We start from the raw sequence: 26,366 nt of genomic DNA, 5'->3' as shown, positions 1-26,366 counted from the left end.
CCTAGGCAGGAGGGCCAGACTTTGAAATCAGCTCCAACTCTAGCATTGAAGTCTCCCAAAAGGTACAGACCTTCATTGCTGGGAACCCTGTATATTACCTCATCCAGTGCCTCATAGAACTGATCTTTCACTTCTGGAGTGGAGCAAAGGGTTGGCACATAGACACTAAGAATGTTGATGATGCCAAATGATGTTGACATTTGGAGGGTGAGAATTCTCTCTGTCCCACCTGTTGATGTTTTAATCACTGCAATGAGTGAATTCTTCACAGCAAAGCCAACACCATACTGCTTTAGATCGTCCTGTGACACACTCTGCCAAAAGAAGGTGTAGTCAGGCTCTCTGATGGAGCTGCTATCAGCCAGGCAGGTCTCCTGTAGACAAGTGATGGCAATGTTCAGTCTAGCCAGCTCCTTGTTGATAACTGCTGTCTTGGGTGCATTGTTGATCTGTTGAAGGTCGTCGTCAAGTCCAGGGCACATGGTCCGGATGGTCCAACTTGATAACCAAAGAGCTGGAGTCTTCATATTCTTTTTGTTACTTCTGCCAGGTGCAGGATGTGCAGCTTGCTTGTCAAGGTCGGGATGACTTTTTAAGCCTCACGTACCCAGTGGGGCAGACAAGCTGTGGCGGGACAGCACCTAACTGGCTGGGGGCTGCCCAGCTTGAGGCAGATGGTAACTGTCCAGTGAGACGCAATGATCTCTCCTACCGTCAGAAGTGACACCAGGTACTCCTTCCTACACCAACCGGATGGAGCTTTTCACTAGTAACCGCCACTTCCTATGTTGTGTTGATGTCTTACGACAACACTAGAGTGACCTCTCCAGGGCGCTATGAGCCTGGGCTGGATATATGGAGACCTTGAGCTGCCCAAAACTCAGGATCCCCTTCTCAGCATAGCTGGTAGAATCCAGAGGAATGGTTAGACCAATATGGTTTGGTGCCAGCGCAGCTGCAGAAGTTGCCAGGAGGTGATGCTGTGCATCATCCTACCACCTACGGGGCTCCACTCCAGATTTGTCCTCAGCTTTTACTCCCGAAGCCTTTCCCATGACCAGGTATGCCACAAGGCAGCGGAGGTTTGAAATCGGAGTTTACCTTCTCCTAGGTGAACTGCCTTCCTGGGTTGACGAGTTTGACCTACCCGAAAAAACAAGAGTACATCCAAAAAAATAGACCCATATATCATTTTTCTAATTTTCCTGTAAATACTTTCCTTAATCTAGGTGTGTGTCACCAAGATATTATATTGTAAAACAACTTATATGACTTTGTAGGCCAAAGAAATATGTGTTATGTCTTTCTTTCAATTTATACATTGCAAGTTTACAGCTGATTTTCTCCAAACTTGATTTTCTATTAAGATGATGAGACTGTCAACATTTTCACTAATTACTCTGGATTGACTGCACCAAATTTAACAAATGACCAATAACCTATAAAATAACTATAACCCTTATTTTAATGATAATTAACTGTAGCTTTAGAATATCCAATCAAACAACTTGTAGTCTTTGACCAACTGGACTCATTTTGTGGTGACATGCCCCACATGGAAAAAACATAGTAGTAATGAAAAATTGCTGAGACTAATTAAGTACCACAGCAACAGGTTAATGAGAACAGGAAATATTGACCATATAAGGAAAGGGGTAGGGGCCAAGCAAATGGAGCACAGAGTATAAAGGATCAAGGGGCTTACAATTTGGCCATATATGACAGAAGATATTAAAGGGAATTGGTACAGTGTAGGCTTTGATAAGAACAGAATGCATGCAGTAATAACAGAAACACCATGGCACTGTCAAAGAACACTGCAAAAAAAAATTACATCTTAGCAAGTGAAAATATATTGAACTGACTATTTCCTATTATATGATTACAATATACCAAATATAAGATTATTCGATCTATTTCGAGATTTTTTTTGCTAATTTCAGCTTCAAATTTCAATTATTCTATCAGCAGATAATTTTACTTCTTTCCAGAAATAAATACTTAAAATTAGCAAAATTATCTGCCAGCAGAAGACTATTATGTGTGCAGTTAGTAAAGATGTATAGATGTATTATAGGTTTAATAATATGTGGTTATCTTTGATTTATTGTAATCTTATAATAAGAAATATTAAATAAATGGAACTATATTCAAGATATTTTCACTTGCTAAGATGTTATTTTTTCACAGTGAATCAACAGAAGTCACTATAACCCATCAGAGCAAGCCTGTCTGTGTATATTACTAAAGCTGAATTAGATTTTAACTGCAATTTATTATAATTATATATATATATATTATATTTTCATTTTGTACATTTTAAATAAAATTTGATGTTATTTCATTATGTTTATGTGAGATGAATGAACTTGATCATTCAAGACCAAACATTCAGTTAATTACCAAAGTGCTGAACTTAAACCTAACAAAGCTGAATGAATGTAATATATTTTCTCTCTGTCATGCCTTGTTTGTTTATTATTAATCAGATTTAGGTTGTCCCTATGTAATTTGGTTAAGTAAAACATTCATTTCTTTGGTAACTTCCATCTAACCAATAATAACTTAGTTTTATGTATACCGTACATTAATAGAGTGTCTGATTGGATCAGTATTAAGCACTTAAGTACATCAAGATCAGAATTCCTTTATTTGTCAAATGTAAAATACACAAGAATTTAACTAGACAAAGGAGATGGTTATATTTTATATAGGTCAGCTCATACAACGGTCATTTTGTATTATGTTTCTTTTGCCTCTAATCAACAGGACTGAGTCCGGCTCATAACGAACGAGTCTGCAGCACATGGGGCAATTTCAACTTCAAAACCTATGATGGAGACTTTTTCCAGCTCCTGTCTACATGTAACTACATCCTGACGTCACAGTGTTCAAACAGCTATGAGGACTTCAATATTCAGCTGAGGCGGCAGGTCGTCAGTGGCGAGCCCCTGATCAGCAAAATCACCATGAAGCTGGAAGGCACAGTGGTGGAACTTTCCAAAGGCTCCATCAGTGTGGACGGAAACAAGTGAGTGACCTTTAGCCCTGAAAGAAACAGACTGGGTGCTTGAAAAGGAATTTGATAATTGTATTGTTATGAAATCTAAGCAGATGGGATAAAATCCTGGGATAAAACATTGCTAAATAGTGAATTTTTGTTTCCCATAGCGTCACTCTGCCTTTCAGCCATTCTGGTGTCCTCATTGAGAAAAACCCGGCTTACATCAAAGTCGTCGCTAAGCTAGGACTCGTGGCCATGTGGAATGGAAAAGATGCTTTCATGGTGAGTCCATATTAAATATACAGTTCCTCAAAATTTAAAAGAGCTTATTAAGTTTGTTTCACTTTTAATTTAGGTGAATGTACAGGTAACAGGTAAGACAAGCCTGATAACTTGTATGCCTATATTAATACATAATACCTCATATAGTATAGTATAGTACAGTATAGTATAGTAGTGCAAGCAGTAACAATTAAAATAGCAAACGATGTTAATAGTTCACACACAGGAACCTCATATTAGACAAAATTACAAATGAGGAAGTCCTAGACAGAGCCGGCCTTCCCACTATGGAAAAAAAAAATACTCATTCACAGAAACCTCCGATGGCTCGGTCATGTCCACTGCATGGACCAAGAGTGTCTGCCCAGACAACTCCTCTACTCCCAGCTCTTACTCAGAAGCCAAGGCAAGGGTAGACCAATACTATGGTATAAAGATGCTGTAAAACAGAACCTCAAGCATCTACAAATAAATCTTGAATCCTGGCCCTCCTTAGCGGCCGACCGTTCATCATGGAGACGTTGTACTTCAGACTTCTTCCACACAGATTAAGCAGTCTTCATTGGTCACCAATGGAAAACATTATTTAGATGTATATGACGGTAAATTAGGGTGTGTTGTACAGTGGTGCTTGAAAGTTTGTGAACCCTTTAGAATTTTCTATATTTCTGCATAAATATGACCTAAAACATCATCAGATTTTCACACAAGTCCTAAAAGTAGATAAAGAGAACCCAGTTAAACAAATGAGACAAAAATATTATCCTTGGTCATTTATTTATTGAGGAAAATTAGCCAATATTTCATATCTGTGAGTGGCAAAAGTATGTGAACCTTTGCTTTCAGTATCTGGTGTGACCCCCTTGTGCAGCAATAACTGCAACTAAATGTTTCCTGTAACTGTTGATCAGTCCTGCACACTGGCTTGGAGGAATTTTAGCCCATTCCTCCGTACAGAACAGCTTCAACTCTGGGATGTTGGTGGGTTTCCTCACATGAACTGCTTGCTTCAGGTCCTTCCACAACATTTCCATTGGATTAAGGTCAGGACTTTGACTTGGCCATTCCAAAACATTAACTTTATTCTTCTTGAACCATTCTTTGGTAGAACGACTTGTGTGCTTAGTGTCATTGTTTTGCTGCATGACCCACCTTCTCTTGAGATTCAGTTCATGGACAGATGTCCTGACATTTTCCTTTAGAATTCACTGGTATAATTCAGAATTCATTGTTCCATCAATGACAGCAAGCTGTCCTGGCCAGGATGCAGCAAAACAGGCCCAAACCATGATACTACCATCACCATGTTTCACAGATGGGATAAGGTTCTTATGCTGGAATGCAGTGTTTTCCTTTCTCCAAACGTAACGCTTCTCATTTAAACCAGAAAGTTCTATTTTGGTCTCATCTGTCCACAAAACATTTTTCCAATAGCCTTCTGGCTTGTCCATGTGATCTTTAACAAACTGCAGACGAGCAGCAATGTTCTTTTTGGAGAGCCGTGGCTTTCTCCTTGCAACCCTGCCATGCACACCATTACACAGCTTGCTCTTGGAGCGATCTTTGTTGGTCGACCACTCCTGGGGAGGGTAACAATGGTCTTGAATTTCCTCCATTTGTACACAATCTGTCTGACTGTGGATTGGTGGAGTCCAAACTCTTTCGAGATGGTTTTGTAACCTCTTCCAGCCTGATGAGCATCAACAACGCTTTTTCTGAGGTCCTCAGAAATCTCCTTTGTTCGTACCATGATACACTTCCACAAACATGTGTTGTGAAGATCAGACTTTGATAGATCCCTGTTCTTTAAATAAAACAGGGTGCCCACTCACACCTGATTGTCATCCCACTGATTGAAAACACCTGACTCTAATTTTATCTTCAAATTAACTGCTAATCCTAGAGGGTCACATACTTTTGCTACTCACAGATATGTAATATTGGATTATTTTCCTCAATAAATAAATGACCAAGTGTAATATTTTTGTCTCATTTGTTTAACTGTGTTCTCTTTATCTACTTTTAGGACTTGTGTGAAAATCTGATGATGTTTTAGGTCATATTTATGCAGAAATATAGAAAATTCTAAAGGGTTCACAAACTTTCATGCACTACTGTATATTATTTCAGGTGACCAAATCTGTCCTATTTCTATGTAATTTCCATGAAGGAGGTTCATTATACGCTGCATTTTATATATGCAGGACACTTCATTCATGATCTCCCCCCCCCAAAAAAAAAAATCATAACTCTTTTTTTTCTGCTTGGTTCAATCTGGTCTACAGGTGGAATTGGACAACAAGTATAAAAATCAGACTTGTGGACTGTGTGGTGACTTTAATGGAGTCCAGCTTTACAATGAGTTCATCAAAAATGGTTTGTTTTTATGGTTTTATAATGGATCACTATGTTTTTATGCCTTTGGATGATAAGAAGCATCTATTTGTTTGTTTCTTTGTTTGTTTCTTTATTACAGAATGTGCATACATTATCTGACATTTAGCACACAAAACTATATTCCCCTATGCGACACTATGGGCACTGATATAACATCTAAAACATTATGAATGCTTTCTGTAGGAACTTCAGTGCTAATGATCATCAATGATCAAATATTACAATGTACAAATACTGCCTGGACTATAACCATGAACAGAATCAGGTTTACTGCCAAAAACTTACATGAAATTTGTCTTGGCATTTACTCACAACAGCACAAGCAAAAATGAAGAGGAGTATGATGTTAAATTATGCATGTATAACATATTAGGCAAGGAAAGAAACATGATGGAGCATGAAACATAATTACTAGTTGATTAATGATAAATTTTGGATGGAAGATTTCAAAGTTTTGCAGTCATTGATTTACAGTCAAATAACTGTGTTGTGTTTTTCCTCCATAAATAAAAGGGGCTGAGATTTCTCCATCAGACTACAGCCAGTTTGCAAAGATGGACGATCCAACTGAGAGCTGCAGTGAATCACCTCCTCCAACAGATGACACCTGCATGAAACTGGTTAGACCTGTAATAATAATAATAATAATAATAATAATTATTATTATTATTGCCTGTCTAATTATGAGCACATATTTTGTTTCCTCTACAGACATCAGTGTGTGAGCAATTGCTCTCAGGTCCAGCTTTCAGTGACTGTAAAAACCTCGTCTCTCTCAACTACTTTGTCAAAGCCTGTGAGTTGGACATGTGCCAGTGCAACAGCAACTCCACCAACCTCTGCCTGTGTAGCACCATCTCTGAGTATTCCCGCCAGTGCGTGCACGCTGGAGGAAAGCCGAGCCAGTGGAGGACAGAGCAGTTTTGCCGTACGTCGAAACAATTAAATTAAACAATTGTGCTACATGCAGAATACCCCCAAATAATATATTGCTCGAGAATTTAAAGTGGAACTGAGGGGACACAATATTAAAGTTAATGATAATGATTTATCATGTCATTTTTATGCTTTTGTTATACAGCCAAAACATGCCCTTATCCAAACATGGTGTATCAGGAGTGTGGGAACCCGTGCATTAATACCTGCTCGAATCCTGACCGAGAACAAGTGTGTGAGCAACACTGCATCGATGGCTGTTTCTGCCCTCCAGGTCTCAAATTATGTCAGCTTCTCAATTTCAACTAGAATGAAAATTTTCCACATAAACTAACAAACAAACGTGCTGCAGGTTTGGTCCTGGATGATTTGACAGACCGAGGATGCATTGCTCAGGATCAGTGCTCCTGCGTTTACAACGGCAAAATCTATCACGCTGGTCAGAATTTCACCAGCAACTGTAAAGAATGGTGAGGAAAACTCAGAGTCTTTGACTGTGGAATCTTATGAAATCGTGTGTTTTTACATGAAACATGAATCCTATTTCTTTTCTCGAGTGGTGCAAGTGTTTGCACGATTATCAGGATATCATGAGTTAACATCTTGATGATTCCAAGGAAGCAAACTTGATCATGTTGTCTGGGTTGAAAGAGTGGCATAGTCTCTGTCGATGAGTGACAATTACGCCAATTATGAGGCTCTGTATGTGAGCTCTGTATGTGAAAGAGGGCAGATAGAACTTTCCTCCAAGTGTGTTACACTGCCCTGGGGCACAGCATGAACAGCAGTTCAAAAAGAGGTGTTTGGCTGGCTTCACGTATCTTGGAGGAAGCAAAACATGTGTTAGCCTTCATCCTTCCTATTTCTAAAAAAAAATCCTAATTTTACTATGAGTTCAAAATAATTAATAATAGTGGAATAAGACCCCCAGTTGTCCTGATAAAATTGAGGATTTGAGAGGATTTGAAAATCACTGTTACTGTTGCATATCTAGAAAATCTACATATGACCTTGAGTAATGGAACAGCATAAGTGTTTCCACATTTTGCTTGTTTCACACATTTTGATCATTTTACCTCATATTTTCTCTGTGTTTAGCACATGTACCGCTAACCAATGGAGCTGCATAGAGAAAGATTGCCCTGGTACATGCTCTGTAGAGGGTGGATCTCACATCACCACGTTTGATGGAACAACATACAACTTCCATGGTGACTGTACATACATTCTGGCTGAGGTCAGTATGACAGCAAGATATTTATTATTTTAGATTATTTATTCCTTCCTAACTCTCAGGAAAGACTTTTGTTTTAATCTACCTTCCTGGTTGAAAATTTCCAAAATAATTTGCACTGCTCTTTCAAGATGATCAAAAATTAAGTTCATGTCAAAACCATGAAATTTTGACATGTAACACTGAATGTAATGTCACAGTGGTCGGCTGCATGAGTGGGCAAGTAATTGCCAGCGCCTTCTGTCTCATGTAGTATGTAGTAGACTAGTTCCTGGCAATCCAGTCCATGCCGCAATGTTTTCAAACCAGCATATTGTTGGTCTACCACACCTTGTGTCTCCTTCCACAAGACCTGTCATCAAACTGCATTCAGTGGTGTTTTGTGGTTGTCTTACTACTTGACCAAAGTATCGTAACTTGCAGGATTTGATATGACTGAGCAGTTTGTCATCCAGCTTGTAGACTCACTCATTGGTCATAAGCTTTGTCCATGGTATTCTCATCAACTTTCTGAAGGACTTGCTTTCAAAAGTCTGGATGTGCTTACCTTCATCTTTTTTCAATGTCCAGGCAATGTCTCCGTATTGCGCTATGGATTTTCGTCAGCCACAGTTTGGTGATGGTGGTAATTGACTTATTATTTCCACATATTGTTTAGCTTAATCCTTGACACCATGCTCATGGCCAGTCTCTATCCCATGCTTCTTTCTTCATTACACAAAAGTACTGTACATTCATATTTTCTTTCTCATAAAGCAACAACTAAATACTTTCTCCTGTTTTTTTCTTTAACTCAATTTTATCCTAATTGAGTCATTGCATTATTCAGGTCTTCTCATTTGCACATCAGCTACCAATTTGGAATGGTAATAAATTCAGAGCCAATTATTCTCCTTGGACTTTCCACAATCTCACAATCACAATCAATCTTCTCACAATCTTCTACGACATGACAGGGCAAAACCTTAAATAACTACACCACCGCTTTTCTTTTCTGAAATGGTCCTTCTTTTTCTCATCCATAATGTATTTTATATCAAAGATTTTTTTTCAGTTTCTTTGACCTCTTGCAAATTCATTCTCACCTTCTTTTAACTGTTGTGACTGTTTGCAAATTCTCCCAGATCATATCTAAAATGCTTTTAGCTCAGCAATACATAAATTGTTGTTCTTAATGAGCTTTGCCAGCATTGAAGACCCTTTTTGTGTTTTTTGGTGTTGGACCTATAAAATAATTTCATCATCTTTTACTATTTCATGTACCATTTCCTGTTTCCTTAATTGCCTTTATTAAGTCTTTTTTTAAACCATTTGTAGTAAGTTGATTGGACGCTTACCTTCCTCTCTGTTTTGGATTCAGTTCGACACCATCCTTGTCATCCAGATTTTTTTTCTCGTCATTGACTTTTTGCTGTTCTTGGAAATTTGCATTAATGTCATTCACTTCCGTTTTCTTTACATATTTTACAATATCCTAAAAAGACCATTTACACCACAAACTCTTTCTTTAAGCTCTTGCTGTGAACTTATCCTCAGTTCTACCATCCTTATAAAAGTCAATATTGTGTACAATTTTCACATTTTTTTAAACATAGAACAAGACCTTTTGCTTTTTTTTAATAGATATGTTCAGTGTCATATCTTGTGTTTTAAAAGTATCATATCTACATACACTCACTGGACACTTTAATAGGAACTGATTCTTCATTCTAAGATTCCTGTTCTTGGCTGCAGGAGTGGAACCCAATGTGTTCTTCTGCTGTTGCAGGCTGAGATGCTTTTCTGCTCACCACAGTTGTAAAGAGTTGCTATGAGGTGTTATATCCTTCCTGGCAGCTTGAACCACTCTGGCCATTTTCCTCTGACCCTCTCTTATCAACAAGGCATTTGTTTCCACCCACAGAACTGTCGCTAACTCAATGGGTATTTTTTTCTTTCGCACCATTCTGTGTAAACTCTAGAGACTGTTGTGTGTGAAAACCCCAGGAGATCATCAGTTTCTGAAATACTCAAACCAGTCCATTTGGCTCAAACCAACACCCATACCACAGTGAAAGTCACACTTTGAGATCATAATTTCTCCCATTCTGATGTTTGAAATGAACATGAATCAACTGAAGTTCTTGATTTGTATCTGCATGATTTTATGCATTGTGCTGCTGTCAAGGGATTGGCTGATTAGATAACTGCATAAAACAGCAGGTGGATGGGTGTTCTTAATAAAGTGGCTGGTGAGTGTAGACGCGTTCATATCTCTGTTCCATCTTTTCTTTGACAATCCTGATGGTGTCTAGTGCTGTTGATGTACCAAACACCAGTATGCAGAATCCCACATCTCTCATAACATCCTCTAATTTGTGTTGACTTGGACTTCCACTAATCCATAACAACAATTTGTCTGAATTTGTGTAATGCTTGAGCTTTATACTGTCTGACATTCTTCATGCTAAAGGCTAAGAAATTGTGAGTATAATTTTAAGGAATGTCAGTACTGGGCCCTTCAGACATTATTGTTGTTGTTACTGATGATGTTAAGGCCTTATTTAATTAAAAATTAACCAAAATTAAGCTTAATTACAATTTGCAATTAAAATAAGGAAATCAGTTACATCATCATTATGATTGTTTTTTTTGTTTGTTTGTTTTTTCCTCAGCAAACCAACGGTGCTGAGTTTGTGGTTGTAGGCGATCTGGCGCTTTGTGGTTTGACGACCACTGAAACATGTCTGAAGGCCGTGACCCTGGCTCTGTTTGGCGGAAGCACCGTGAGCAACATTTACACATTTTAATTATTTACTTTTTAATGATCTTTGGTCCACTTCTACTGTGAGTAGCATGTTCACATTGGACAAAGTTGTGACTAGTGGTCTGCTATTAGTTCCTGAGTACTACCAAAATCCAAAGTGTATAATGTAAGAGTGTGGTGCATTTTGAGACTTAGATTTAGCCACCAATGTACTTGTAATCCAGTTGCTTTGATTACTCACGAGCATACAAAAGATGCACAAACATATGCTAATGCATATTGTGTATATTTCCCTTCAGGTGTTTAACATCCAGCCTGACGGAAAGGTCTTCCTCAACCGAATCTATTCTCAGCTTCCTCTTTCTACAGGTGAGTAAATATGCATGAACTGTATAATTATTTGAGAAAAAGATGGATGCCTCCCATTTACAGTTAATACATGTCATGTCATGTTAATATTATGTTCAATCGCTTTACTCAATTGCAGCTGGTGTGAATATTTTTCGTCCCACCACATTTTACATCATTGTCCAGACATCTTTTGGGCTTCAGATGGAGATCCAGCTTGTACCCATCATGCAGGTTTATATCACCGTGGATGTGACTCACAAGCAAAATTTACTTGGTGTGTTAAACCCTTACTGTGCACACAACTGTTTATTAAACTGTTCTATGAACGTTTTATGACAGTAGTATTGTATGATGGTATACCATACATTATAAAAGTATTAGGCAGATGGTGAATACTTTAAACTGATTCATATTATTTTTTATATATAATTAAATACATTGATGTTAATCTACTAGTACGTGTGGAATGGAAAGTGTATAAAACCTGATTTTTTTTGGTCTCTCATGGTTAGGTCTGTGTGGAAACTTTAATGACATACAAAAAGATGATTTCATGACCATGAGTGGAGCTTGCGAAGGAACTGGTGTTGGTTTTGCAAACAGCTGGAAGACAAGAGCTAACTGTCCTGAAGTAAAGAACACTTTTGAGAACCCCTGCAGTCTCAGTGTGGAAAATGGTACTTCTTCATTTTAAACACAATCTGATTTAAAACTAACTTTAAAAAAGGAAAGGTGGGACTCTAAACTTAATTATTCAGAAGTTCATGCACGAACTTGAGAATGAGCTTTTCTACAATCATATACAATCAGAAGAGGGGTTAGTGCTGGTTTTATATTAGAGGTGTGGGTTTATTTTTCTGCACACTTTAGTATTGTGTAATCAAACACACCTCGGAAAAAACACTTCCTTCATGAGATTAAACTGGATTTGTTAAAGTGTGTTCAACCCAATAGTATGCAAATATATTACTTGGGAAAAGTAATACTTTTCCTCAGTGTTATAAATGTACTCAATTACATTACCATGAACAAACTCTTTTTTTTTACTTCCACCATTTTCATTCCCACTTTCCAAGTACTCCTCACAAATCTGCATTTAATATCCAAAAAAATCCATACTAACTCAACTCAGGACAAAAAGAATTTATTTATCACATGTACACTTAAGCACGGCGGCACGGTGGTGTAGTGGTTAGCGCTGTCGCCTCACAGCAAGAAGGTCCTGGGTTCGAGCCCCGGGGCCAGCGAGGGCCTTTCTGTGCGGAGTTTGCATGTTCTCCCCGTGTCCGCGTGGGTTTCCTTCGGGTGCTCCGGTTTCCCCCACAGTCCAAAGACATGCAGGTTAGGTTAACTGGTGACTCTAAATTGAGCATAGGTGTGAATGTGAGTGTGAATGGTTGTCTGTGTCTATGTGTCAGCCCTGTGATGACCTGGCGACTTGTCCAGGGTGTACCCCGCCTTTCACCCGTAGTCAGCTGGGATAGGCTCCAGCTTGCCTGCGACCCTGTAGAAGGATAAAGCGGCTAGAGATAATGAGATGAGATGAGACACTTAAGCACAGTGAAATTCCTCCTCTGCATTTAACCAATCTGAAGCAGTGAACACACACACACACGAGCAATGAGCACACACATATTCAGATCAGTGGGCAGCTATACTACAACATCCAGGGAGCAGTTGGGGGGCTGCCCCATGTTAACTTAACCTGCATGTCTTTGGACTGTGGGGGAAACCGGAGCACCTAGAGGAAACCCACACAGACACGGGGAAAACATGCAAACTCCACACAGCAAGGCCCCTATCGGCCACTGGGCTCGAACCCACAACCTTCCTGCTGTGTGGACAAAGTGCTAACCACTATACCACCGTGCCGCCTATTAAGCACTGCCTATTAGTACTCTTTATAACTACAGTTACTTTATTGAAACAGAACCTGAAATGGACACAATCATTAATATTCAGTATACAGCATTGTGAAGGGTTTTGCAGTCACGAATCTTTGACTGCTTTTTGTGACTGCTAACTAAGAGCCAGATTAAATGCATTTACCCTCCATAATTAACTGACAAAAGAAGGATCCTTTGTCTGAGCTTTTGATGCATAATCCATATTTGTTCTCACTTTGCTTTTTCTTGTTATTCCAGAAAAATATGCTCAGAAATGGTGCTCCCTGCTGTCAGACCCTAATGGCGTCTTTGCTCCATGTCACTCTGAGATCAACCCAGATATCTACCAAAAGGTACCAGTGGTTCATTGGTTAATAAACCACAACATTTTAATATTTAAACATTTAACTGTGTTGCTTTTCCCCCCTAAAGAACTGCATGTATGACACCTGCAACTGTGAGAACAGTGAGAACTGCATGTGTGCGGCTCTGTCATCGTACGTACACATGTGTGCTGCAAAAGGAATCCTTCTCACTGGCTGGAGGAGCGAAGTGTGCAGTGAGTAGGAATGACCAATGTTTCAATATTTTCCCACTTAATATAATAATGTGTTATAATGTCCCATAAATATGCTGTTGTGACCTGTTCACAGTGAAATACGCCACCAGCTGCCCCAGAACCATGGTTTATACCTATGGCATCCGCACAAGCATGCAGTCATGCCGCTGTCACAGTGACCCAGATTTCACCTGTGCTGTGACCTTTGACCCAGTGGATGGGTGCGTTTGTGCTGAAGGAACGTATCTCAATGATAACGGCGAATGTGTTCTGCTGGATAAATGTTCCTGCTACTACAAAGGGTCTGTGATTCCTCCTGCAGAAGTCATCAGCAAGGATGGTGCCATGTGGTACGCCTTATTCACAGAGACTCAAAACAACATGCTTTTATGTTCATCGTGTCTGAATGTCAATAGAAAGTAGATTTTAAATAATAAACATCTGTTTCAGCACCTGTAAGAACGGCAAACTCAGCTGCATTGGATCTTTCACCAGTGAGCCATGTAAGTGCTGTTCATATTATCATTTAGTTATAGACACATCTTAATTTCTTACTCATTCTAATATAAATAAACATTTCAGCTAGATTATCCAAACTTGGTTTGGAACAAATACTGAGATCACGCAAATGAGGATGGGTTCCCTTTTGAGTCTGGTTCCTCTCGAGGTTTCTTCCTCATGTCGTTTGAGGGAGTTTTTCCTTGCCACTGTCGCCACAGGCTTGCTCATTGGGGATAGATTAGGGATAAAATTAGCTCATGGTTCAAGTCATTAAAATTCTGTAAAGCTGCTTTGTGACAATGTCTACTGTTAAAAGTGCTATACAAATAAACTTGACTTGAGATATATGCATCATATATACACACAGTATAAACGTCTGTGAGAGATTCATTAACGCTTACAAACCGGTATGTGAAATTCCTCTACGATGTTCATCTGAAACAACAAAAATAGTGTATGAAGGATTCTCTTTCAAATGAGCAAAATGGTACATTTTTGCACATTTGCCCCAAAGAATATGGAGTTTGGGACACATCTGTTTAAAAGTGAAGCCTCAAATGAATATAATGTGTTCACAATCAAAAGGCACATATTACATTTTCAGAAGGCAGTGTTTAGTTTTTTCATATTAGATATTCACCACACATTTGCACAACATTTAAAATAGAGACATAAAAATGTTTTCATTCACTCATACACTGCCAGTCAAATTCTGTCTGAACATTTTTTTTTTTTTTACAATTTATTGCAATTTTCCTGGAATTAAATAAAGAAAATAGCCAATTAAATAAATGTTCTGTCAAATACACGACACTAGATACTAGACAATGTGATGTATTCTTTTTCAGGCACCAGTTAGTACTCATTACTTGGGATCTTAGTAAATAAAAAAAAAAAGTGTTTCAGCTAATGAACAGTGAGGCAGTATCATTACTAGCGATGTTACTGGCTAATTACTTTAACTTCATTTACAAGTATTGTGGTAATAGTTTTTTCTTCTTTCTCACGTCCTTTCAGCTTGTTCCTCACCGATGGTGTTCTTCAATTGCTCTGATAATGCTGCAGGATCTACAGGCTCAGAGTGTCAAAAAAGCTGTAGCACACTAGACTTGGCCTGTGTGAGTTTATGAAGATATTATAAGCATTAAATATCGGCAAAGTATTAAATCTCACCACGTATACACATAAGCACTTGTTTACATAAAGGCATATCCTTATTTCTCATGAAATTACATCAAGCTACATCTCATCTCATCTCATTATCTCTAGCCGCTTTATCCTTCTACAGGGTCGCAGGCAAGCTGGAGCCTATCCCAGCTGACTACGGGCGAAAGGCGGGGTACACCCTGGACAAGTCGCCAGGTCATCACAGGGCTGACACATAGACACAGACAACCATTCACACTCACATTCACACCTACGGTCAATTTAGAGTCACCAGTTAACCTAACCTGCATGTCTTTGGACTGTGGGGGAAACCGGAGCACCCGGAGGAAACCCACGCGGACACGGGGAGAACATGCAAACTCCGCACAGAAAGGCCCTCGCCGGCCATGGGGCTCGAACCCGGACCTTCTTGCTGTGAGGCGACAGCGCTAACCACTACACCACCGTGCCGCCCTACATCAAGCTACATATTATAGAAATTTCCACAGGTCACAATTATTGAATAGTTAATATTTGTATTCAATATTTGATCTAACAGATCAGCACAGAGTGTGTGTCAGGCTGTGTGTGTCCTGCGGGACTTGTGTCTGATGGGAAAGGAGGCTGCATTGAAGATGCTTTATGTCCTTGCGTTCATAACAGTAAAACTTACCAACCTGGAGAATCCATCAAAGTTGATTGCAATACCTGGTAAGTAAACAAACAAACTTAGTTGTCACTGTAGGTTTTTTTTTTTTACATGAAATGTGGAGAATATTTATTTTTTTTCTCTTTTGCCTGCAGTGTTATAGCCATGTACTTGGTAGTAGTCTGTAGTACTGTTTAAGGTTTTTAATGACTTCACATGAATGTAAAAATGGACCAGCTACTGTGGGAAAGTGGATAAAATTCTGTACTTCTTATCTTCTTTGAACACAGCACATGCAAGGACAGGAAATGGCAGTGCAGCACAGATTTGTGCCACGGAACCTGTACAGTGTATGGCGATGGACATTATATCACATTTGATGGAAAAAGATACACTTTTGATGGAGACTGTGAATACACTCTTGTCAGAGTAAGTACATCTCCCTGATATGATCATAAAAATTCATGTATGATAAGTAAGGAATAACAGAACAGACCCTGCTGTTAAACAAAAATATTACATGATATATGGCCTGACACCTAGCAGAGTCTCATCACACAAAATGGATAATTTCTGTATGATTCCATGGTCCAAAGTGTCTTATTATTCCACAGCTGTTCTTTGGAACCTCTAAGTTAATGAGACCTAAAAATAAAAATGCACCTTGAAGTCCTCTCACCTCTGTTACAAGGTGCTGACACTGAAGACTCCATCCATAAATGTTATATAAACATCTCAAACAGAAGATGTGTTTCATCACATAAAAGATAGAGTACATTTTTCTTTGTTAAACAGCAATAGTTTTGAACATGATGATATTTAGTCATAGGTAATGTAGCGCATCATCTATACACATCACTGTATATGGGCTGTGCACAAAAAGAATGATAAAGTAGTATTAGTGTATTTATTGATTTATTTATTTTAGTCAGAACTGTTGTCAGTCATGCTGTAAGAATATTTATGCACAGCATCTGTTTCAGTCTTATAGTATGAGGTAAGCTTAACTGACTCACACTGTTAATGAAAATGTGCAATTTTTACAACAGAGGTTGAATTTCAGCTCGAGAGATTTTCTTAATATTTTGTCCTCATATTTCAGTGTAATATACAGTTATCTGTTCTCTATGTCTATATCGAGTTATTCTGAGTGAGCTTTGTCTTCCACCTTCTTTTGAATTAATACATTGTAAAAAGCTTACTGTAAATAATTTTGGATTGTAAATAAAAAGACAACCTAATATTATATTAGCTAATAATACACAATGTGACTGAATAAGTTAACTTAAATAATTGCAAAGAATAACAACTGAAAGCTTTAAAATGTCTAATTGGCTTATTTAAGCCTATCAATTCATGTACTAAAATCCCACAGTTAACTTGTGTATATTATCACAGGTCAACACAATGACTTCTTCGAGGCCATGCTCATTGTTAGAACAAGATTTCAAAGTCTGACTACATTTCCCAGCTGATATATTAAAAGCCATGTTAATGCCTGGTAAAATATATTATACTTTTGTTTATAGTGTCTTCTACTTTCAACAAGCAACACAAAAGAGAATATTTAAGACAAATGGAAAACCAAAAGCTGAAGTGGAAATGTAAATGTGTTTGGACCCAAATTGACTGAAGGCAGAAAGTGTGCCAGAGAAATTCATGAACAAACACTGACATTTAGATATTTTTGTGATTGCTTTAGGATCACTGTGGCCACAGTAATACCAGTGGCACTTTCAGAGTCATCACGGAAAACATTCCCTGTGGAACAACTGGCACCACCTGCTCCAAAGCCATTAAACTCTTTCTGGGGGTGAGGGTTTCTCTTATCTCTTTTTGATGTTGTATTTTTTGTCCTTTTTAAATGGCTGATAATAGTGTCTCAGGAGAATTGTTGTAATCTTACAACACAATCAACAATTCTCCAGCTTCACCAATAACAAGGTTTTTTTTTTTAATTAACCACCACACCTTGCATTACTTCTATAAAACTCTAGTTCTACCCCATATAGAGCTATAGAATCAACAGCTATCCATAATGCAAACTCATTTTCTTTTTCAGAGTAATGAGCTCTTACTAACAGATGGAAGATATGAAGTTATTCAACGAGGTACAGGAGATGAAATTCCCTACCAGTTCAGTATTATGGGCATTTACATGGTCATTGAAGCTAATAATGGGCTAATTCTGATGTGGGACCAGAAGACAAGTATATTCATTAAGCTTAGTCCTAATTTCAAGGTAAGTATAAATGCATATAAATTAGTGAATAATTCAGTCATGAATAATTAAACAGAATGAAGTTACAGAATGAACACAACTATGTTGCACTCTCATGACAGGGTGAGGTCTGTGGTCTGTGCGGAAATTATGACGGCAACACAAACACTGACTTTACCTTGAGAAATCAAGGTGTGGTAAACAATGCACTGGATTTTGGAAACAGTTGGAAAGAGTCTTCCAGCTGCCCTGATGCTAGTCAGATCAAAAATCCATGTACCCTTAATCCCTATCGGCAAGCCTGGGCTCAGAAACAGTGCAGCATCATCATGAATGAAGTCTTTGCGGCCTGTCACACTCATGTATGTTTTCTTGCCAATGAGTCCAATAACATTGGTACTTCTTAATTTTGAGAGAGCACTGCTATTGTTAACTGGATGTATTTTTCCTGTGAAGGTTGACCCTACACCATACTATTCTGCATGCGTGAGTGATGCATGTGCTTGTGATACTGGAGGAGATTGTGAGTGTTTCTGTACAGCTGTAGCTGCTTACGCTGAGGCCTGTAACGAGGATGGAGTGTGTGTTGCTTGGAGGACACCAAAAATCTGCCGTGAGTTGCTCTAAATTTCACGATCTAAAAGCTTTCCAAACTTTAATCAAGAAATTGATTACAGAACTGAATTGCTGAACTCTTGGGTTTAAATTTATGCTCATGCAGCACTGTTCTGTGATTACTACAACCCTCCTGATGAGTGTGAGTGGCACTACAAACCTTGTGGAGCGCCGTGTATGAAGACTTGCAGGAATCCTGATGGAGAGTGTTCCAGTCAGATCCCACCACTGGAAGGTATAGAAAAAAGTTTTAGATGAAATGTCCCTTCGAGTTTGAACTGTTCTTTTTCTGGAGAAGAATGATTGTGCAACATACATTTTTAATAGAAAAAAATGCAAGAATCTTATGCACAAGTTTTAATTGAATATGGGTAATTTTGGGAAGCTACGTATCAGCTGTACCATGAGCTGGCCTAGTGGTTAGTATGTCCGCCTCTCGATCAGGAGATCGTGAGTTCTACTCACGGTCGGGTCATACCAAAGACCATCATAAAAATGATACCTACTGCTGTCTGGCAAGGCACACTGCAATGCAGATGTGAGTGGGGAGTCAAACTCTCACAGTTACCAGAGGACTAGCTCCCCACTGTAACCCTAGCTATGTAATAGGCGAGACGCTGAGGGCTACAGAAACAGAGATTGGCGCTGCCCTATGCACCACATGGCATGGGAAGGACTTTGATTTGATGTATTAGCTGTAGTCAATCATGATCACTAACAGGAAGTTAGGAGGCCTTGGGGTTGGCAGGTTAAAAGACCTTTTGAAACTTTCAGGACCACTAAATTAATCATCCAATTGGGCTGTACATAATATATATATTTTTTACTCTATAATTTTGACCCTGTGCCAATTTCAAAAAACCCAAATTAATAAAAAAAATCATTGTCAAAAAGAACAGTTAAAAGAAATCTTTTCCAATATTTCTCTGAAATTCTGTGTGCAATGGCCATTGGCAGTTTAATATTTCAGGAATACAACCATATACCTACAGGCCTATAAAGTTAACTTTGTTGACTTGGGTCTAACACATGCTTCTTCAGGTTGTTACCCAGAATGTCCTGATGATCAGCCATATTTTGATGAGGACACAATGAAATGCGTGGAGAAGGAAAGTTGTGGCTGCTATTACAAAGCAAAACATTACAGCAATGGAGATGAGGTCCCAAGCACAGAAAACTGTCAGAAATGGTAAATTTTACTTTATAAATGCAAATTTTATCACCAATTCACTTTAATTAAAAATAATATGCCTTTTTTTTAAAGCTATTGCAGTTCATCAGAAATCAACTGTGAAACAGATGATGATGGTAAGAGTTAATGCTTACAATTTAGCATACTCCAAATATCTATTACCGCGACCCTGCATAGGATAAGTGGTTATGGATAATGGATAGATAGAAATATCTATTATCAAATGAAACTAAAGGTTGAGTGAAATGAATAACTTTACAAATTCGAACTCTGCAGCTTGTACCTGCCTATATGATGGAAAAATATATCATTATGGTGACACAATCTATAATACTACTGATGGATATGGCTACTGCATCACAGCTAAGTGTGGAAAGGATGGAAAAATAGAAAGGACATCATATGGTTGCTCTACAACCCTACCACCAACAATAAGTGTCTTTGACTTCAGCTCAACAACAGGTTAGTATTGGTTCAACCTGTGAAATACCTAATTCTGTATTCAGTATACAGAAATTTGTCTTGCAGTTCAGAGCTACTTACATTCTAACTAAATACTGTACAAATTACAGTTAATCACCATATTTAATTCCCAAGACATTTTCAGCCTGGTCAGAGATGAGATTCTGAAACAGAGTATTCAGTGACTCATCTGAAAGACAGTAATTAAATACTGGTAAAAGTGATTGGAAAGGGATTTACTTTTAATTCACAGAAAGTGGATAATTTTCACTTAAATGGTATTTGATTGGTATGTATGTTACAGAAAAACACATTTAAAACAAATCAAGCCAAAACAAAGAAGGAAAGAATTCAAAATAAATGTGCGAAACAGTACAGAGCAAAATTAAAATATGAAACGGCTATGTTTATGGCTAAATCATGAAACATAAACAAGAAATTGGGATGAAATCAGGAACCGAAAACAAAATTTCTTGTTGATGTGTGAAACAATATCCTTAATATACATTTTGAAGTCATGAAAATTATTCTTTGAATTTATGAACTTTATTTGTATTTCATTGTCAACTATGCAATCCATTACTCCAGTGTCATCACAACCAACAACTACAAACGGACCAACATCAACTACATGCCAGCAATCATGTGAATGGTCAGAATGGTTTGACACAACATTCCCAACCCCTGGTCCCAGCGGAGGTGACTCTGAAACATACAAAAATATTAGAGCTGCTGGTTACAGGATCTGTGAGCATCCATCCCAAATTCAGTGCCGGGCAGAAAAGTATCCAAATAAAAGCATAAGTGAACTTGGACAGAATGTGGAATGTAACATTGACATAGGTTTGCTATGCAAAAATGAAGAACAATCGGGTGCATTTCGATTATGTTTGAACTACCAAATCCGGGTTTATTGTTGTGAATTACCAAAAGGGTGTACAACAGCCAGCATACCAGTGACTAAAACAACAATTACACCATCAACAACTAGAACAACAAATACAACACCACCACCAACAACCACACCAACGACAACACCAACAACAACACAACCAAAAACAACAACGCCAACTACAACACCAACCATACCTTGCACGGCTGAATGCTCTTGGTCTGACTGGATGGACTTTGGCCCTCCTACAACTGGTCCTAATGGTGGTGAAATTGTACCAATGAAGAGGATAAGTGAAAATTATCCTAATATCTGTTCCACCCCAACAAAAGTTGAATGCAGAGCAAAGCTCTACCCTGGTCTTTTGCTTTCACAGTTGGGTCAGGTAGTGACATGTAATGCCCAAGATGGACTAATTTGCCTCAACCAAAATCAGGGTCTTCAACAGCAGTGCTTTGACTATGAAATTAGAGTGTATTGTTGTGGATTTCCAAAATGGTGTACATCACCACCAACAACAACCACACCAACTACAACACCAACTACCACACCAACAACTACCAAACCACCAACTACAACAACACCAACAACTACAACACAACCAACAATAACACCAACTACAAAACCAAGCACAACAACTACTACTGCAACTACAACACCCCAAACAACTACCACACCAACAACAACACCAACAACAACTAACACACCAACTACAACACCACCAACAACTAACACACCAACTACAACACCACCAACAACTACCACACCAACAACAACAACACAACCAACAACAACGCCCATACCTTGCACGGTTGAATGCTCTTGGTCTGGCTGGATGGACTTTGGCCCTCCTACAACTGGTCCTAATGGTGGTGAAATTGTACCAATGAAGAGGATAAGTGAAAATTATCCTAATGTCTGTTCCACCCCAACAAAAGTTGAATGCAGAGCAAAGCTCTACCCTGGTCTTTTGCTTTCACAGTTGGGTCAGGTAGTGACATGTAATGCCCAAGATGGACTAATTTGTCTCAACCAAAATCAGGGTCTTCAACAGCAGTGCTTTGACTATGAAATTAGAGTGTATTGTTGTGAATTACCAATATGGTGTACGACACGACCACCAACGACCACGCCAACAGAATCTACACCACCAACGACAACTGCTACAACACCATCAACACCACAAACAACTCCAAAAACTACAACACCAACAACAACACCAAAGACACTAATAACAAGTACAACACCACCAACTACATCTACATCATCATCAGTACCAAAAACAACAAAGGAAACCACTCAAACAAGACCACATTGTGAAGTCTGTTACTGGACACCATGGATGAATGTTGATTATCCTGAATATGGACCCAAGGGAGGAGACAATGAAACTATCAAAAATATTATTGCATCAGGGCGCTATAAAGTATGTGATAAACCAACTGAAGTAGAGTGTCAAGCTGTGCGTTATCCAGGTGTGCCATTAGCAGAGTTACACCAAAATGTTACATGCACTAACTCAGGTCTACTTTGTCAAAACAAATATCAAATCCTAATATGTCTTGATTATGAGATAAAGGCAAAATGTTGCCAGCCAACTGAATGTACAATACCATCAACAGCTACAACGGCAACCCCCACTGCAACATCACCAAATACAACACCAACAACAACTACCACACCAACTACAACAACAACAGTTACAAAACCAAGCACAACAACTACGACTACAACTACAACACCCCAAACAACTACCACACCAACTACAACACCAACAACAACTAACACACCAACTATAACATCAACAACTACCACACCAACTACCACACTACCAACAACTACAACAACACCAACAACTACAACACAACCAACACCAACACCAACCACAACAACAACTACAACACCAACTACAAAACCAAGCACAACAACTACTAATGCAACTACAGCACCCCAAACAACTACCACACCAACTTCAACACCAACAACAACGAACACACCAACTACAACAACACCAACAACTACAACACAACCAACAACACCAACTACAACAACTACAAAACTAAGCACAACAACTACTACTGCAACTACAACACCCCAAACAACTACAACAACAACAACTAACACACCAACTACAACACCACCAACAACTAACACACCAACTATAACAACAAGAACTACCACACCAACTACCAGAACAACAACGACCACACCACCAACAACTACCACAACAGCTACAACACAACCAACAACAACAATGCCCATACCTTGCACGGATGAATGCTCTTGGTCTGGCTGGATGGACTTTGGCCCTCCTACAACTGGTCCTAATGGTGGTGAAATTGTACCAATGAAGAGGATAAGTGAAAATGATCCTAATATCTGTTCCACCCCAACAAAAGTTGAATGCAGAGCAAAGCTCTACCCTGGTCTTTTGCTTTCACAGTTGGGTCAGGTAGTGACATGTAATGCCCAAGATGGACTAATTTGCCTCAACCAAAATCAGGGTCCTCAACAGCAGTGCTTTGACTATGAAATTAGAGTGTATTGTTGTGGATTTCCAAAATGGTGTACATCAACAACAACCACACCAACTACCACACCAACAACTACCACACCACCAACAACTACCACACCAACTACCACTCCACCAACAACTAACACACCAACTATAACAACAACAACTACCACACCAACAACGACCACACCACCAACAACTACCACACCAACAACAACAACTACAACACAACCAACAACAACACCAACTACAACAACTACAAAACCAAGCACAACAACTACTACTGCAACTACAACACCCCAAACAACTACAACAACAACAACTAACACACCAACTACAACACCACCAACAACTAACACACCAACTATAACAACAAGAACTACCACACCAACTACCACAACAACAACGACCACACCACCAACAACTACCACACCAACTACAACAACAACAACTACAACACAACCAACAACAACAATGCCCATACCTTGCACGGATAAATGCTCTTGGTCTGGCTGGATGGACTTTGGCCCTCCTACAACTGGTCCTAATGGTGGTGAAATTGTACCAATGAAGAGGATAAGTGAAAATGATCCTAATATCTGTTCCACCCCAACAAAAGTTGAATGCAGAGCAAAGCTCTACCCTGGTCTTTTGCTTTCACAGTTGGGTCAGGTAGTGACATGTAATGCCCAAGATGGACTAATTTGCCTCAACCAAAATCAGGGTCCTCAACAGCAGTGCTTTGACTATGAAATTAGAGTGTATTGTTGTGGATTTCCAAAATGGTGTACATCACCACCAACAACAACCACACCAACTACCACACCAACAACTACCACACCACCAACAACTACCACACCAACTACCACTCCACCAACAACTAACACACCAACTATAACAACAACAACTACCACACCAACAACGACCACACCACCAACAACTTCCACACCAACAACAACAACAACTACAACACAACCAACAACAACACCAACTACAACAACTACAAAACCAAGCACAACAACTACTACTGCAACTACAACACCCCAAACAACTACAACAACAACAACTAACACACCAACTACAACACCACCAACAACTAACACACCAACTATAACAACAAGAACTACCACACCAACTACCACAACAACAACAAACACACCACCAACAACTACCACACCAACTACAACAACAACAACAACTACAACACAACCAACAACAACAATGCCCATACCTTGCACGGATAAATGCTCTTGGTCTGGCTGGATGGACTTTGGCCCTCCTACAACTGGTCCTAATGGTGGTGAAATTGTACCAATGAAGAGGATAAGTGAAAATGATCCTAATATCTGTTCCACCCCAACAAAAGTTGAATGCAGAGCAAAGCTCTACCCTGGTCTTTTGCTTTCACAGTTGGGTCAGGTAGTGACATGTAATGCCCAAGATGGACTAATTTGCCTCAACCAAAATCAGGGTCCTCAACAGCAGTGCTTTGACTATGAAATTAGAGTGTATTGTTGTGGATTTCCAAAATGGTGTACATCAACAACAACCACACCAACTACCACACCAACAACTACCACACCACCAACAACTACCACACCAACTACCACTCCACCAACAACTAACACACCAACTATAACAACAACAACTACCACACCAACAACGACCACACCACCAACAACTACCACACCAACAACAACAACTACAACACAACCAACAACAACACCAACTACAACAACTACAAAACCAAGCACAACAACTACTACTGCAACTACAACACCCCAAACAACTACAACAACAACAACTAACACACCAACTACAACACCACCAACAACTAACACACCAACTATAACAACAAGAACTACCACACCAACTACCACAACAACAACGACCACACCACCAACAACTACCACACCAACTACAACAACAACAACTACAACACAACCAACAACAACAATGCCCATACCTTGCACGGATAAATGCTCTTGGTCTGGCTGGATGGACTTTGGCCCTCCTACAACTGGTCCTAATGGTGGTGAAATTGTACCAATGAAGAGGATAAGTGAAAATGATCCTAATATCTGTTCCACCCCAACAAAAGTTGAATGCAGAGCAAAGCTCTACCCTGGTCTTTTGCTTTCACAGTTGGGTCAGGTAGTGACATGTAATGCCCAAGATGGACTAATTTGCCTCAACCAAAATCAGGGTCCTCAACAGCAGTGCTTTGACTATGAAATTAGAGTGTATTGTTGTGGATTTCCAAAATGGTGTACATCACCACCAACAACAACCACACCAACTACCACACCAACAACTACCACACCACCAACAACTACCACACCAACTACCACTCCACCAACAACTAACACACCAACTATAACAACAACAACTACCACACCAACAACGACCACACCACCAACAACTTCCACACCAACAACAACAACAACTACAACACAACCAACAACAACACCAACTACAACAACTACAAAACCAAGCACAACAACTACTACTGCAACTACAACACCCCAAACAACTACAACAACAACAACTAACACACCAACTACAACACCACCAACAACTAACACACCAACTATAACAACAAGAACTACCACACCAACTACCACAACAACAACAAACACACCACCAACAACTACCACACCAACTACAACAACAACAACAACTACAACACAACCAACAACAACAATGCCCATACCTTGCACGGATAAATGCTCTTGGTCTGGCTGGATGGACTTTGGCCCTCCTACAACTGGTCCTAAT

The 26,366-nt window shown here is 39.2% G+C and overlaps 1 protein-coding gene across 1 annotated transcript in view; it reads left to right on the top strand.

Annotated features, from left to right (window-relative positions):
* Window positions 1-836: 836 nt before the first annotated feature.
* Window positions 837-26,366, top strand: part of LOC132899078 (mucin-5AC-like) — a 58,664-nt gene continuing 33,134 nt past the window's right edge. Inside the window, exons 1-34 of the mRNA XM_060940715.1 lie at window positions 837-924; window positions 2,770-3,031; window positions 3,172-3,286; window positions 5,572-5,662; window positions 6,197-6,303; window positions 6,395-6,611; window positions 6,765-6,893; window positions 6,972-7,089; window positions 7,718-7,856; window positions 10,508-10,618; window positions 10,899-10,968; window positions 11,087-11,224; window positions 11,463-11,627; window positions 13,095-13,189; window positions 13,269-13,395; window positions 13,490-13,745; window positions 13,846-13,898; window positions 14,914-15,014; window positions 15,602-15,753; window positions 15,982-16,120; window positions 17,394-17,504; window positions 17,754-17,933; window positions 18,035-18,274; window positions 18,369-18,525; window positions 18,634-18,762; window positions 19,569-19,716; window positions 19,792-19,835; window positions 19,996-20,181; window positions 20,770-21,137; window positions 21,411-21,488; window positions 21,545-21,702; window positions 22,213-22,389; window positions 23,966-24,617; window positions 24,999-26,267. Coding sequence (XP_060796698.1) covers window positions 837-924; window positions 2,770-3,031; window positions 3,172-3,286; window positions 5,572-5,662; window positions 6,197-6,303; window positions 6,395-6,611; window positions 6,765-6,893; window positions 6,972-7,089; window positions 7,718-7,856; window positions 10,508-10,618; window positions 10,899-10,968; window positions 11,087-11,224; window positions 11,463-11,627; window positions 13,095-13,189; window positions 13,269-13,395; window positions 13,490-13,745; window positions 13,846-13,898; window positions 14,914-15,014; window positions 15,602-15,753; window positions 15,982-16,120; window positions 17,394-17,504; window positions 17,754-17,933; window positions 18,035-18,274; window positions 18,369-18,525; window positions 18,634-18,762; window positions 19,569-19,716; window positions 19,792-19,835; window positions 19,996-20,181; window positions 20,770-21,137; window positions 21,411-21,488; window positions 21,545-21,702; window positions 22,213-22,389; window positions 23,966-24,617; window positions 24,999-26,267 — 6,570 coding nt within the window. The remainder of the gene's footprint in view (window positions 925-2,769; window positions 3,032-3,171; window positions 3,287-5,571; window positions 5,663-6,196; window positions 6,304-6,394; window positions 6,612-6,764; window positions 6,894-6,971; window positions 7,090-7,717; window positions 7,857-10,507; window positions 10,619-10,898; window positions 10,969-11,086; window positions 11,225-11,462; window positions 11,628-13,094; window positions 13,190-13,268; window positions 13,396-13,489; window positions 13,746-13,845; window positions 13,899-14,913; window positions 15,015-15,601; window positions 15,754-15,981; window positions 16,121-17,393; window positions 17,505-17,753; window positions 17,934-18,034; window positions 18,275-18,368; window positions 18,526-18,633; window positions 18,763-19,568; window positions 19,717-19,791; window positions 19,836-19,995; window positions 20,182-20,769; window positions 21,138-21,410; window positions 21,489-21,544; window positions 21,703-22,212; window positions 22,390-23,965; window positions 24,618-24,998; window positions 26,268-26,366) is intronic.

Source organism: Neoarius graeffei, chromosome 15 (assembly GCF_027579695.1).
Source record: "Neoarius graeffei isolate fNeoGra1 chromosome 15, fNeoGra1.pri, whole genome shotgun sequence".
Taxonomy (NCBI): domain Eukaryota; kingdom Metazoa; phylum Chordata; class Actinopteri; order Siluriformes; family Ariidae; genus Neoarius; species Neoarius graeffei.
This window is presented reverse-complemented; position numbering and strand designations above follow the sequence as displayed.